Source organism: Gopherus evgoodei, chromosome 1, assembly GCF_007399415.2.
Source record: "Gopherus evgoodei ecotype Sinaloan lineage chromosome 1, rGopEvg1_v1.p, whole genome shotgun sequence".
NCBI classification, from domain to species: Eukaryota; Metazoa; Chordata; order Testudines; family Testudinidae; genus Gopherus; species Gopherus evgoodei.
The window spans coordinates 9,229,052-9,244,455 of record NC_044322.1 but is presented as its reverse complement, the minus strand read 5'-3'; the positions used below and the strand labels follow the sequence as shown (position 1 = coordinate 9,244,455).

The 15,404-nt window shown below is 41.3% G+C and overlaps 1 protein-coding gene across 2 annotated transcripts in view; it reads right to left on the bottom strand.

Annotated features, from left to right (window-relative positions):
* The window catches only part of UVRAG (UV radiation resistance associated), a 167,596-nt gene that overhangs the window by 29,152 nt on the left and 123,040 nt on the right, over positions 1-15,404 (bottom strand). For both annotated transcript variants that reach the window (XM_030557621.1, XM_030557631.1), the window contains one exon: positions 12,658-12,749. In XM_030557621.1, the coding sequence (XP_030413481.1) occupies positions 12,658-12,749 (92 nt within the window). The remainder of the gene's footprint in view (positions 1-12,657; positions 12,750-15,404) is intronic.

The window sequence follows — 15,404 nt, the reverse complement described above, 5'->3', positions numbered from 1 at the left end:
AGGGAACGTCTACACTTAAAACGCTACAGCTGCACTGCTGTAATACTTCCGAGTAGACCCTCACTACAGTGACAGGACAAGTTCACCCATCACCGCAGTTAATCCACCTCCAAGAGCTGTCACTAGGTCAAAACAAGAATTCTTCTTTTGAGGTCTATACCTGTGGTTAGGTTGGCTTAACTGCATCTCTCAGTGGGGTGGATTTTTTCCAGTGTAAGTTTTCAGTGTTGACCAGCCCTAAGGTTAATTTAACAAAAATGTATAAAATATGCAGGACTGCATCAAAATGTGGAAGACAGATGCTAACAGAAAGTAAGTGATGAATATTCCATGTTCAGATGCCATAAAATGACAGGAGGACTCAGTGTAATTTATGAATCAGATTAATCACAAAACATTCTTCTACATGTTAAGAAATTCCCAGGGTGAAGAGCGCCCAAAGAATGCAGTCTTCTAGCAGCACTGGATGTCCAATAAAAATCCTATAAAAATATTGAAGTGGGCCACCCTGCTAAACTCACCCACTGGTACAACTATCTTAATAAACTGAATGGAGTTTACAGTATATGATTCACATACATCATAAATATGAATGTTAATTATTTAGACTGTAAGCTGTTTGGGGCAAGAACATCTTACGGGTTTGGACAGCACCCAGTACAACGGGGCCCTGATAAATGCCTGAGATTCCTAGGTATTACTTCAACACCACCACCATTTATACCCTAAATAGCTTGTCAGTGATCCATGTTAATTTGCATTCTCAGACTGTGCCACACAGTCTGTAGTTCTGCTGGGAAAGCCCTCACCACCAGCTTTTATTTTTCTACTGAACATAACAATATATAATGTGGACATGTCTAATAGTTAGATCACGACCTCTGGACAGGGCAGGCCTCGGAGACAGACAATTACAGCACCTGCCCTGGTCTCCAACTTCCAGGGGCACCAAAACATCCAGGGGATGCCACATTGCTCAGCTATCTTTAGTTGGTTTTCTTTTTCCCTTCGCTACCACTTGGCCTTTTTATTTGTTTTTTGTGCTTGGTTGCTCCGTGGCGGGGGCGGGGCAGCACTAAACATGTTTTTTCAGCAGGTTACTCTCCCTTCTGGGTTCTTCCACTGGCTCATCATGGACTTCTCGGGCTAGTCAACTTATCAGCGACTCAGGGATAACATCTACCTCAGAAGCGTGAGGAAGTTTGATTGCTGTCTGAAGTGGTTTGACCTTCAGATGAAAGGCATCATAAGTGCCAAATACTACTTTGACTACTTTTTAAATATATATTATAATATATGTAACACACATCTACTTATAAAAACAATTAAAATGCAAAGACAAATCATTGAATTCCAAGGACATTTCAATATAATTTTGCTTTATAAAGATCAAACTTGTTTTAAATTAGCAAGATTTTAAAACAGAACAATTCAGTTTTGCTTTTTTCACAGATTACCCCTCAGGCTAGCAGCCCTAGTACTTGTTACTCTTTACATTACTGCAGCACATCTACACTAAGTTTGCACAGGTGGTGCAACTAGCTCTAATCTGTGCACAAAAAACTCAGTGTAGACAAACCCCAAGGATCTCAACCTTGAAAGAGTAATTCATGACTGAAGTTCTCAATACAGAGTTGATGGCAATGGACTAAGAAAAGATGGTTACTCACCTTCTTGTAACTGTTCCTCTTCAAGATGTGTTGTTCACATCCATTCCAATCAGGTGTGCGTGCACTCCATGGACAGTGGTCAAACTTTTTCCCTTAGCAGCTCCCGTCAGGTCAGCCAGGGAGCCCCCTGGAGTGGCACCCTTATGGCGCTCAATATACGACCCTGCCAACCCAACCCCACTTTGGTTCCTCCTTGCCAGCTACTCCAACAGAGGGGAAGGAGGATGGGTGTGGGAATGGACCCGAACAATACATCTCGAAGAACAGCAGTTACAAGAAGGTGACTTTTCTTCTTTGAGTGATTGTTCATGTCAATTCCCATCAGGTGACTCCCAAGCTCTCCCACTGTGGTGGGGTCGGAGTTAAGGAATCACTGACCGGAGAACCACTCTGCTGAGAGTTGCGTCGTCTCTAGCATGCTGGGTGATGGTGGAAAACACAAGCACTGAGGACCAAGTTGCCACTCTGCAGATCTCCTGGATGGGCCCCTGGACCAGGAAAGCGGTGGATGAGGCTTGAGCTCTTGTCGAGTGGGCTGCAATAGCCAGGGCTGGGACCTTGGTGAGGTCATAACAGGTATGGATACAGTCCATAATCCAGGAAGAGATGTATTGTGAAGAGACCAGAAGCCTTTTCATCCAGTCTGCCACCACTGCAAACAGCTGGTTTGATTTTCTGAAAGGCTTTGTGCGCTCAGTGTACAATGCTAGAGCTCTCCGCACATGTAAGAGTGAAACCTCTGCTCCTGTGCATTGGCATGTGGGGCTTGGGATAAAAAACTGATAGAAAAATGTCCTTGCTGAGGTGGAATTGGGATACCACCTTGGGCAGGAAAGCTGGGTGCAGTCTGAGCTGTACCTTATCCTGGTGGAAGATTGCATGGAGGAGCGTTGGGGTCAGAGGTTAGTGCTTTTAACTCCGACACCCTCCTTGCCGATGTGAAAGCAACCCAAAAGGCCACCTTCCACAAGAGATACAGAAGGGAATGTGTAGCCAGTGGCTCAAATGGGGCTCCCATTAGTCTAGCTAGGACCAGATTGTGATGCTCTGTACCTCAGGGGAACATTCAGCATCCTCATGTTCATCCCTGTAAAATGGTTGTGTGGTATCCAATGCAAAGTTTGTCATGTCAGGTGTCTTCGGAAGGCTCATGATGCACTGGCCATTGTTGTTATAGTTATGCAATAAGTTATAATTTCATGTATGTAGTTATGAGGCTGAAAATGTAGCCTCATGGCTTAAAATAATCCCAGGCAAAAGCTCTCCAAGAGCAGAGAGGCAGTTCACAGCTTATCAGGGCAGGTATGGGTCAAACCCAGCCCAGCCTCACAGGAACAAAGGACGCTGGCCTAGATAGCAACAAAAGGATCTATTAGACTCTCGAGTGAGTCACCCCACTTCCTTTGGCCAGTTTGAGACTGTGATGAGGTAATGCTCACCTGACTCTGAAGGGGGGGGAGGGCAGGAAAGCCAAGAGGGAAGAAAAAGCTTGATAAAAGGAAGAGACGTTTGCCATGCTCTCTCTCTCTTCCACCTACATTTACAGGCACCACACCAAGCGATTGAACTGCTGATCAAAGGGGAGAGCCTGGCTGAAGAGCAACCAGCCAGCCTGTGGTGAGAAGCATCTAAGTTTGCGAGGGCACTGAAAGTGTTATCAGCTTAGAATGCATTTTGCTTTTATTTCATTTGACCAAATCCAACTTGTCATGCTTTGATTTATAATCACTTAAAATCTCTCTTCCATAGCTAATAAATCTGTTTGGTTTAAAGCATGTCAGAGACTCCCCTTGAGATAATAAGCCTGGTACATATCAATTTCTTTGTTAAATTGAACAACTCATATAAGCTTGCAGCATCCAGTGGGCATAAATGGACACTGCAAGATGGAGGTTCCTAGGGTTGTGTCTGGGACTGAAGATATTGGCTAGTGTCATTCAGTTGCACAATCCAAGGAGCAGCTTACATGACATAGGCTGTGCGTGAACATCCCGGGAGTGGGGGTTCTCACAGCAGAGCAGGGTAAAGCTGGCTGCCAGAGTCAAGGACTGGAGTGACCTAGCAGATCACTGGTTCAGATAACACCAGAGGGGAACGTCACACAACCTGATGTCCCAAGTCAGTACTGGTTGGCAGGACTGTGAGTATAGCCTTTCCATGCCCTCCATGCCTGAGACTGAACACCCCAACTCTCCCAGGTGGAACGCTGAGACGGCTGCAAGGTGTAACCTGATGGATGATCCGGCTAGGCCTTGCTGCTTCAGGTCCAGTAGATAGTCTAGGATGAATGGTAGGGATATGTGACTGCGATAGCACCAGCATGATAACCTTTTCATTTGGCCAGGTAGGTGGCGCTAGTGGAAGGTTTCCTGTTCCCAAGGAGCACCTCCCTCACTGATTCCGTGCATTGGAGCTCCCTTGCATTTAAACCATGAAGCTTCCAGGCTGTGAGATGGAGGTCCAGGCGAAGCAGGCAGCCGTGGTCCTGTGTAATCAGATCAGAGAGGAGTGGCAGTGCGAACAGAGTGCCCACTGACAGCTCCAGAAGTGCGGTGTACCAATGGACCACACAGGAGTCAGCAGAATTATCTTTGCCTTGTCCTTGCGGATCTTGAGAAGAACATTGTGGATGAGTGGTATCAGAGGGAAAGCATACAATAGACGGTTCTCCCAGTGCATCGTGAACACATTCGAGATAGATCCCAGACTGTGCTTTTGGAAGGAGCAAAAACGTTGGACACTTCCTGATGCTTCTGGTGGCAAATAGGTCTGTTACCGAAATGTCGGGTCTGCCTAGCTGAGAGCCAATGACAGCCAGACAGGGATAAGGAAAGGTTGCTTTATTCTGCAGAAGAAAGGAGAGTTCTGTACTTTGGTACAAAAAAACCTCTACTCCATACAAAAACCAAGAATCTTTTATACACACACACACACAAACACTTCGATCATGTTAGCATTGGATTGGTGGGTAGCAAACCCTGCACTTCTGCAATCTGCTCAGCAAAAACCAGCCTCAAGACTCATAAGGAAAGACAGTTCAAAAGTTCAGGCTACTGTGTCCATGAGATATCCAATTTCTCCTAATGGTTGCCAGCTATTATAAGACTACTAGCTGTTGGGGGGTAGGGGTGGGGCTGCTAACTGTCACAGGTCTACCTGGGGAAACTTCCACCTTTGGAAGATGGAATGTTGACCGGGGACGTTGACTGGTGCCGGGGTGCCACACTGTGCTGCCATTCCAGGGATCTTCAGTACCGAGGGTCTCTACCACCAGAGTACTTCCTTGGTACTGGTTCACAGACTGATACTGAGGTACTCTGCACCAAGCTTGGCCTGGGACTTGGCGGTTGGGTGCCGCTGGATGGGGTGTGGGTTCCGGGTTCCATTAATCGCTGCTTCAAATGGAAGTCACATTCCTTTCCAGTCCTGGGCTTGAAAGCCTTGTAGATCTTACAGCGCTCAGACTGATGTGCCTCCCCAAGACACCTCAGACATGAGTCATGAGGATCACTACTGGGCATAGGCTTCTTGCATACACCACAAAATTTAAATCCTTGGACTTGAAGCGTGCCCCAGTGCCCAAGGTGGGGTGAGGGGAGAACGACCCACTCACCAGACTACCCTAACTACTGAACAATAAACTAACTACAAAACAAAAAACTGTGTGGAACTAAGTAATAGCTAAGGGAACACTTGCAGGCAAGTGAAACACTGTTCCAATGCCGCCACAGATGGTAAGAAAGAACTGAAGGGGGGGTCGGATGGGCGGCCTCACATATTGAGCACCAGGAGGACGCCACTCCAACGGGCTCCCTGGCTGACCCGACAGGAGCAGCTAAGGGAAAAAGTTTCCAACTGTGTATGCAGAGGACGCACACCTGATTGGAACTGATGTGAACAATCACTCGAAGAATTATTAATTTACAAATGGATTAGCTGAACTGATACGTTGCCTTAAAAGTGGCATTTTAAAAATGAACCTGATCCATACTAAAATTCAATTCTTTTTTAGTTTGTGATTTTTCCTCCCTCTGGTCCTGGGCCTTCTTTCCATAGGAAACAGCTGGAAAGAGCACTAAAGAGGAGTTATTGATGCCACATTATCGGAAAAACACTGCCATTAATGCATGTCACTACTGCATCAGTTAACAGTTGTGTAAATTCAACCAAAAGAATAAGATCCTTGAAAAATGGATTTATTAAAAGAGAAACTAAAATCAACATGAATACTGAAGATGTTTACAAGAATAAGTTTGTGGTATAGATGAAAGTCTAAAATTCAGTAAGACTTGTCTACATGGTTGTAAACATTAAAGAACAGCAAGTGAACAAGAAAAAGGAGAGGACGCAGAAGTGCAAACAAATTGGTAACTAAGAAAACCAAGAAAGATTATCTCAGCTGCTCCCAATCTCATGTTGAGAGTTCAGACACACCTGGAAAAGCCTTGACAGTTACCCTATGCAACAGACATGGGGTATGTCTATCAAGTCAGCCTATCACTTGACAGGTCAGCCTATCAAGTGACTTACCAGCAATAGCCTGCAAATCTCCATTTTAACAGCTGTGTTGTATGTGCGCTTTATATCGAGAGCCAGATATTTTCCAAACACACACTGGGTATTTGACCTCATGTGAATAAGTGCACAACAGCAAGTACTTGACTTTGAAAATCTAGTCCATAATTTCTCCCTTGAGCTATGCTTCCTGAAAAGAACCATTTCCATTTATTTTATAAAGAAGTACTAAGAGTATTGTTTAGAATCATTAGCCCTAAAAAAGAATGACTATGCATGCAAGTCTTAGAGGTGAGAAGGAAATGAGGCATAGATATTCACTGGGGTAATTTGATACCCCCAGAGAACCATGCCTAATATTCATATATGTTTTGAAATATCACCTAGCCAAAAAATGTATTTTGTCTTGCTAATGACCATACATCACTAAGGAAATACCTGTCTGTATAAAGACAATGTCCCTAAAGGATAATGAAGGCTTGCATCACTAGTACTTCAAAAGCCTACTATGTATAAAAAGGGGGGAAAAGGGTATCTAGTACTATATTTATATGAGTAAATTTACTCCTGTTTAATAATAGCCTCAAACACATTACCTCATTCCTGCTCAACCAAGATTGAAAATTTTGATCCTGTCTACACTATTACTAAATTGATTAAAACCTTACAGAAATCATGCCAGACTACTCTTTCCACAGATCTAGCGTGCCCAGTGGTAGACAACCTTGGATCATATTAGCATGACATAATAGAGATACATACTATATAAATAACCAAGATATGTTTTCCTCCTTTCTGTGACTTGTTAGGAGGTCAGAGCTAGCAAAGGGAGAACGCTTTAGGCTGTGAGCCAATTTCATGGCTGATCTAACGCTGCTGAAATCTGTTGAGTTACACTAGGGATTAATTTGGACCTGAGAGATGATAAAGTAGAATGTCAATATTCTGATTTAGTGCCACTCTAGCAATGCTTTTGATTGTATTCATCTCGATGCTTACTCCCATTTATGAAGTTTATTATGACTTTTCTGTTTCTGTATTTTTCTTCTCTATTGCCAACATTCTCTTTCAACCCTAACTAAAATTACATTTGGAGATGAATATAGGTCCATTACTGATTCATGTTTCTGAAGAATTAAAGTATAATACTCTGGTCAGTTAGGGTAGACAAAAAGAGGGTGGTAATGACCTAATCACTGGCCTGGAAGAGATGGATCTTTCTTTCCTCAAAATGACATATCAGGGCTGCCAGAGGGCCATTATGCGCAGAGAGAACCAATGACTTACAAGGTATCAAGTGCTTGTTTCTTTTTTCTTTTCTTTTCTTTTTTTTTTTTTTTTTTAAAAAGGTTCTGGTTGCTATATTTCCTATTTTATTCTGGAAGGTTCCTGAAATGTAACGGAGATCAAGATACATCTTAAGGCGGAGAAATAAGACAAAACTCTATATGTAAGTACCAAAATAGCATCACCACTGCCAGCACCAGCTTTCAGACTCAAGCCTCTCCCTATTTGCTACAGGATTTTATTATTACCATCAAAAACTTTGCTCTATGGTGCCACTCTGTCCCCCACAACCACATATTCCACCAGTAGTTTGACTCTTAACACAACATCTTGTGCTCTTTTTTTACACAAGTGTACACAGTGGACTGTACTGTTCTATACTTCCACTAGGATTTTTACTATTATTCATTTGATGTGGAAGGTGCTCAGATACTACAGTGATGGGCAGCAACACAGATCTCTTGATACATTCGGGTTATTAAAATCAAAAGAAAATCAATGTACCAGTAAGCTGTACCACTTTACATCAAATGTAAAGAAAAAAGGATGCTTTTAAATAGCACTTGTTCTGAATGGTCTGTTTAGAGCCATGCAACAGACCCAGAAATGTTACGGTTATGACAATCACAGTGCTAATGGGTTAGTGTTCCTATGAAAACACTGGCTTCCTTTAGAAAGGACTAAAATGAAGAACTCATATATACTACTAGTCTTACTTTGCTGAAATGGAAACTTTCAGAGTAAAGTAACTTGTTGGGTTCAGTGGAGCAGTAAAGGAGCCTGCATTTAATCAACTCAGAGCACCACCATGTGTCCCTGCAGCAAAAGAAAAGTCAGCGAGAGTAAGAAGTGATTTATGAAAGTGACAATGCATGGAAAAACCTGCTTAATGTAAGAGGCTTGTATAACATATGTACTTTATACTCCCGATGCCTCTATACGATCTTTAAATCTACCGAGAAAAGTAATTAAATTCATACAACATGGCTGACTGCTTAGCAACAAACTATGTGGAGCACAATTCACCTGTTCTCCATGGGCTGTGTTGGCTTCTGATTTGCTTTATAATTCTGTTCAAGGTGGTGACCAATCTAAAACCAAATATAATTTGGGTCTTTGGTTCTTTGGAGAATACCTCTCTCTTCTTAGATACTAAGAACATATAAGAGTGGCCGTACTGGGTCATACCAAAGATGCATCCAGCCCAGTATCCTGTCTTCCGACAGTGGCCAATGCCTGGTGCCCCAGAGGGTATGAACAGAACAGGTAGTCATCTAGCGATCCATCCCGTCGCTCATTCCCAGCTTCTGGCAGACAGACGGTAGGGACATCATCCCTGCCCATCTTGCCTAACCTCCATAAACTTATCTAGTTTTCTTTAACTCGGTTATACTTTTGGCCTTCACAACATCCCCTGGAACAAGTTCCACAGGTTGACTGTGCACTGCCTGAAGAAGTGACATACAGTAAAGGAGTTACAAAGTACATAAACAAATTTTAAATTCCTGTGGAGATTTTATTATCCACCTACTTTCTTCTTCTTTGCCTTGTCCCATCAGTCAGGGTCAGCAAATCTTTTTAGTCTCCCAGCACACTTGTCAAATGCGTCTTCAAAGACAACCACCTTCATCATGTCCTCCTTCAGAATCTCGAACCACCTTTTTCTAGGTCTTCCTTGGGTTTTGTCCCATGACTACCAGCTCTTTACTATGGTCAACATAGCCCACATTTCATCATTTCACATGACCCAGATATCACAAGAATGGCCATATCAGGTCAGAACAATGGTCTAGCCTAGGAACCTGTCTTCCAACAGCGGCCAGTGCCAGATGCTTCAGAGGGAATGAACAGAACAGAGCAATTATCAAGGGATTCGTCCAGTTGTCCAGCCCCAGCTTCTGGTAGTCAGAGGTTTAGAGACACCCAGAGCATAGGGTTGTGGTCCTGACAATCCTGCCTAATAGCCATCTCAGGTGATACTCCTTCAACTTTTCCATAATAGGGGTTACCTGCATCATGGCTTATACCATTTCATTGCATAGTCGATCAGCTCTAGTCTTACCCGGTATCCGTCTACGCATTCTCATTTTGTCAGTGTGACGTAGTAGTTCTCTGTTTCTCACTGCTTGGCATTCAAAACCTTATGTCATGACTAGTCTAATCATGATCATACACATTCTGCTCTTTAGTTTACTTGTTATATATTCTTATTGCAGAAAATTCCCATCAACTCTCTCCATTTATGTTAAGTGCTATTTCTGCAGCTCCTCAGCCTGCAGCCACATTCCCATCACTATTCAACACCGAAGCAAGATATTTAAATTGTTGCACAGACTATCCCATACCATCTTGTTTTACTGGATTCTTATTGCCCTCTCAATGAAGCATGACATATATTCCATCTTTTGCCTGATTCATAAGCCATTTTCTTCAAATATACCCTGTGATGCTGTTTAAGAAAGGTGACCATTTATATCACTGTTAGGCACAAGGCAGGCTCTGTCCCGAGGCAGAAATGTAGCAGCCTGCCTAACTATGTTCCTTCATTGCAACAAAGCAAGCAGCTGTTTTGCCAGGGTTGGAAATGCAATTAGCCAGAGCTCTCCCTTAAATTGCCTGGAGGTTCATTTTATGGCAGATAACAGGAATTGGATTGAAACAAAATTCAGTCAGTTTTTGCTTGAGAGAGGAAATGGTATAGAAGAGTAAGTGTCTGCTTTGTGCATTCCTACAAAAAAAAACTGTTTTAATTTTAGAACAACACACACTTCTTGATATAAAAAACATGGTTAATGGTGCTGATAGTTAATTGATCTCATTCTCTGAGGCAGAAATGTAGCAGCCTGCTTACATAATAACATTGTTAATGTTCCTAGTGTTAGTTAACTGTTCCCATTCTCAGTCAATCCCCCCAGGAGCACAAAACCTGTAAAAGTTAAGACTTCTTTACATTGCCAGAGCGATGTAAAGGAGCCTTATTATAAATGACAGTAAGGGAGTCCTCAGCTAAGATGATTATGTGAGCTCTCACATTTTTCCTGTGCCCAAGTGGCACAATGGGGTTAGATTACAGCTCAGGATTTATTTTACTTACCCACTACAATAAAAGATTGAGGGCAAATAAAACATCTATCAAGCAGTCAATATAATGTCAAAAAACCAGAACCAAGCACTTTCTGAAGAACCTAGCCAAGTCCTTTTGAAGTTACCAAAAGGATATTCGTCCTTTTGTACAGAGTGAATGGCCTTCACATCATGCATCAAAAAAAGCTACACCAGCTTCTTGTGCTCAAGAATTCCCTACAAAACCGCATGCGGATGGGGACAAATTATTCTGCACATCCTGCAATGTCGTTCTCAGTCATGACCGATGGTCTGTAATTGTGGATCATTTTACATAAAAAACCAAATCTTTTGAAAAATATGCAGAATTTTAAATATTGTGCACAGAATTTTTATATTTTGATGTAGAATTTATTTTTTTGGAGCAGAATTCCCCCAGGAGTAAACCAGTCACACAGCCCTCCATGGTTCTAGGTTCTTTTCTAGTTTATACTTATCTTCATAACATGTCATCAGTGAAAACTTTGCTCCAGGGAGCTTTTCCCCTAATCTCTTACATCAAGGCATCCTTACAAATCACAAACAGGAATGGGTTTAAAGCTGATTCTTGATGCAGACATATCCTCACAGCGAATGACTCACTGTAGCCACAGCTGCTTCTCACTAGTGTTGTGATACCCTCATGTGCGTCCATGATAGTCTGAACATGTCTCCAGCAGATAGCATGACTGCAGGCACCACAATAACAATTCTCTAGAAACTGTCATAAGTCTGTTCTAAATCCAAAACCACTAAGTGCAATTCCTTGAGTTTCTCCCTATACTTCTCCTACAATATTCAGGTGCAAACACTACATCCACTGACAACATTCATGGCATAAACCTAAATTGGTTGTCAGTTCCTTGATGCTCCAGTTCCTCATGAAATCTTTCCTTGATAATTCTTTCCAGCCATTTCATTGTGTGACTCGTTAACTTGATGGGTCAGCAATTGCTACATTCTTGCATGTTTCCTTTACGCTTGAATGTAGAGACCAATGTGCTCTTCCTCTACTCATCAGGCATTTTTCCAGTTGAGAATGAAGTTAATCACCACCACTCCCTCAAGGTCTAATGCTTTAATGCCTCAAACTGAAAACTGTCAGGTCCTGCTGCTTTCCCACATTCAAGTCTCCACCATGATAAGAGGCCTTGTGAGGCTTCCCCTCTATGGTTTCTTCACATTTTTCTTCACTGAGCAGTTACTCATAAAAGCATTGCCACATCTTAATGATCCCATCATCCTACACTAGTACTCTTCCATTTTCATCTTTGACCCACTTTACAGCTCAAGTCCTCTGTGCTTCTTTGCCTAATCTTGGCTAATCTATATATTTATTTTCCCCCTTCCTTGTTTAATAGTCTTGCATATAAGGCTTTAAATGCCTGACTCTTACTTTCCACCACCATTCTTTTTCCTGTTTTCTTTACCAGCTTGTATTCTTCGTAACTTTCCACTTTCTTTCTGTTGTTACTTAAACCCTTTTCTCTCCTTCTTTACTGCTTCCTGCACATAGCTGGCACCATCACATTTCCATGTCATGAAATTATTCTCCTTTTGTTGGCCACAAGCAGGTTGTGCCCTTTCTGTAACATTTGGATATTTTCCCCCAAACCATCATGGTCAGTCATTGTCCAATCTCCATAGAACCTCTTCCTTAAATCTCAGACTGACCTCCCTATCCACAAGCCTCCACCACTTTATCCTTTGTTCTGCAGCTCATTTTGTTCCCCCAGTAGCCTTTTTACCCATAAGTCCATTACAAGCAATCTATGCTGCTCCACAATCTTAGCTCCTGGTATCACTTTAAAGTCTGACTTTTTTTTTAATCTCTTTTTCTTGTCAGAAAATAATTGATCGGGAACCTGTTGGCAATGCTGTTGTATGTAATTAAATGGTCCTCCCTCTTTACAATGTATGTATTGGCAACGATCAGGCCATGGGCTCTGGCTGACCCTAAGATATCCTCACCAGCTTCATTTTTGGTTCCAAAGCCTCATTTTCTGTGACAATCACCGTAGCCCTCACTGTGTTCTCCCTACTTTTGTATTACTTAAGTTATTGGTGAAACAGAGGCACTTACCATCTGACCATTAGCCCATGCTCCATGAAGTTTTTCAGGTTAGGAAGAGTTTGCCTTAGGTCTGGAGTACCCAATCCATGTTGATATCTAAGCTACAAAGAAAGAATTGTTAGAATTAGTAGGGCCTGCTGAGCATTAGACTGTGTTTCAAAGGTGGGGGAATAAAAAGCAGCATAACTAATTTACCAGCTTTGCAAATTAGAACTGAAGGATAACCAATCAATTCAAAATGGGGAAAAGGAAGAATTGTAAATATGCACTTCTTTAGTTAGGAATATTTTAAATGTAAACTGAATCCCCATAATAATGGGTTAAAAAAAACCCTCACTGACTTGGGTAAAATAATCAGTTCATCTGATCATTAATCCTTGTTACATAACTACTTTGTTTCATGCATACAGCATGAATATGCTCTCCTTGTAAAATAGGCTGATGAAACATAGGCCAGGGCTTATATTTCAGTACTGCATTCTTACATTCATAGCTTTAAAAAAAAAAAGCAGATTGTTTACAAGTGGGGATTCTCAAACTATTAAAATAATTTTATGCTAAATAGTATGAGATATAATTTTAGTATAGTATCAGAGAGGTAGCCGTGTTAGTCTGGATATGTAAAAAGCGACAAAGAGTCCTGTAGCACCTTATAAACTAACAGAAGTATTGGAGCATAAGCTTTCATGGGTGAATACCACACATGCGTCTGATGAAGTGGGTATTCACCCACGAAAGCTTGTGCTCCAATACTTCTGTTAGTCTATAAGAGGCCACAGGACTCTCTGTCAATTTTAGTATAGTGTGTTAGTTAACCCTGTAGATAATTCCCCCACATGTGCCACTCAAATGAGCCCCTGATCTATTTATAAACAACAAAATTAGGTAAAGCTATATTGTGTCTATTTCACTGCAGCTGCACGCAGAGATACATTATCGCACAACCTAGTTGTAAGGTCTTTGGAGTAACAAAAAAGGGGGGGGAGGGAGTGTGTTTCCTGATAACTCACCTAAAGATTACTTGATTAAATTATAAACTCACATGCGTGTGTCAACTGATCAAAGAGATTTATGGTTAAGTGCACTGTTTCTTATCGAATGTGAAATGCTTCAATCCTCTCTCTCTCTCTGATAAATGATAAACTGAAGCACACACTTAATTCAGCTAGCATAATGTCAGTGACGAGAAAATATTAACTATCCACTTGGAAAATTATCAGTGGTCCTGAAACTAAAAACCAGGGCCTTTAGATTATGAAAGACCATTAGGATCTTAATTAAGTTTGCATTTGTAGAAACTACCTTTAGTAATACAAATTAAGTTGAGCATTTCATTTGTTAATGCACACTCAACTGTTGCCAGTGAGGAAGGCGGGGGGGAGGGGGGAGAAGGAGGAGGAGAGAAGGAAGGGGAGTTTGACAGGCTGCAAGAATATTTTAAGACAATGAGCTCTGAGTGGACCATGCTGGATAAATCTAAATATGTAACCTACGTGCCATAATCCAACTACTACCTGGGTATCTGGTCTTGAACAGTTTCTACCAGAAGAAAAAAATCTGTCTCACTTCATAACATACTCAATGCCTTTTATTACACAACAGATAAAATATTTTTAAAATCACACTGTTAAGTATTTGTGCTGATTGAACTGTTACACACTACTCTGCATTGCGTTTGCTATAGCAGTTTCCTAGAAGTCCATGCCCAATATTTGTTCCTACATTCTAAACCTTCAGGGAGGTTTCTGGAGTCAAATTTATCCTCCTGCCCTGATTATACTAGGACAGCCCGCCCTAAAATTAAACTGTTAGAACACAATCTGTTGGAATAAGCCAGTCTCGGTTTGATAAATGATGTTTACATTTAATGAACATTGCCATAAGTAGGGTTCATAATCATATTTAAAAAAACCTGCATTTCTGAGAAATAACTGCTTCACACCTGCACAGAGGCACTGATTCAGTAAGGTATGTTGAAGTCAAAGAGATTCCTCACATATTTAAATACAATATCATCTTGTTGAATTGGGGCGTAAATAACTATACCTTGGAAAACAATGGAGATGGAGTATGCACAAATCAGCAAATAATTCTTATCTGATAGTTTTCTTTTTAAAAAATACCAATTTTCTTTTTTAAATCTTGAATCTGAGAATTATTTCTATTGTCATCTGGGTTTAAGGAGGAAAAAATTGCTTTGGAAAAATCCCCAATACTGGATTGTGTGACTGGAGACCACTTATTGCAAAGTTTATTATTTCCATATGGATATAAAATTTATGTACTATGGTGGGCTGTGATGCATACCTTCCACTCCAATGACAGAACCCGGATTAAAACAACCGTACAATGTAAATTACCAAATGATCCACACTCTCCTGGAAGGATTATACTGGATTTGGCTAAACAAAGGACTAGCCTGGAGCAAAGGAAAATATTAAACAAAAAACCTCTAATGTCATTACATATGTCATTACTATCACAGCCAAATGTTTGCAAAATAGAATTTAAGAATGACTTAAAAAAATTGTCTAAGGTTTCATGACATAAAAAAGGACAGAGTTAAGGGATTTTTCCCTTTAAGGCAGGTATGCACTCATTTTGAATAGTCAGGATCAGAAGACTGTAGATAAGAAAGACTCTCCAGTATTAAATATTGACAAGAGCACTGTTTCTAATTCCATTTTATATTGCCAAGTTAATCCATAAATGCCATTGAATAGTTTTCCAGTTGGGCCCATGTTAAAACTTTGGTC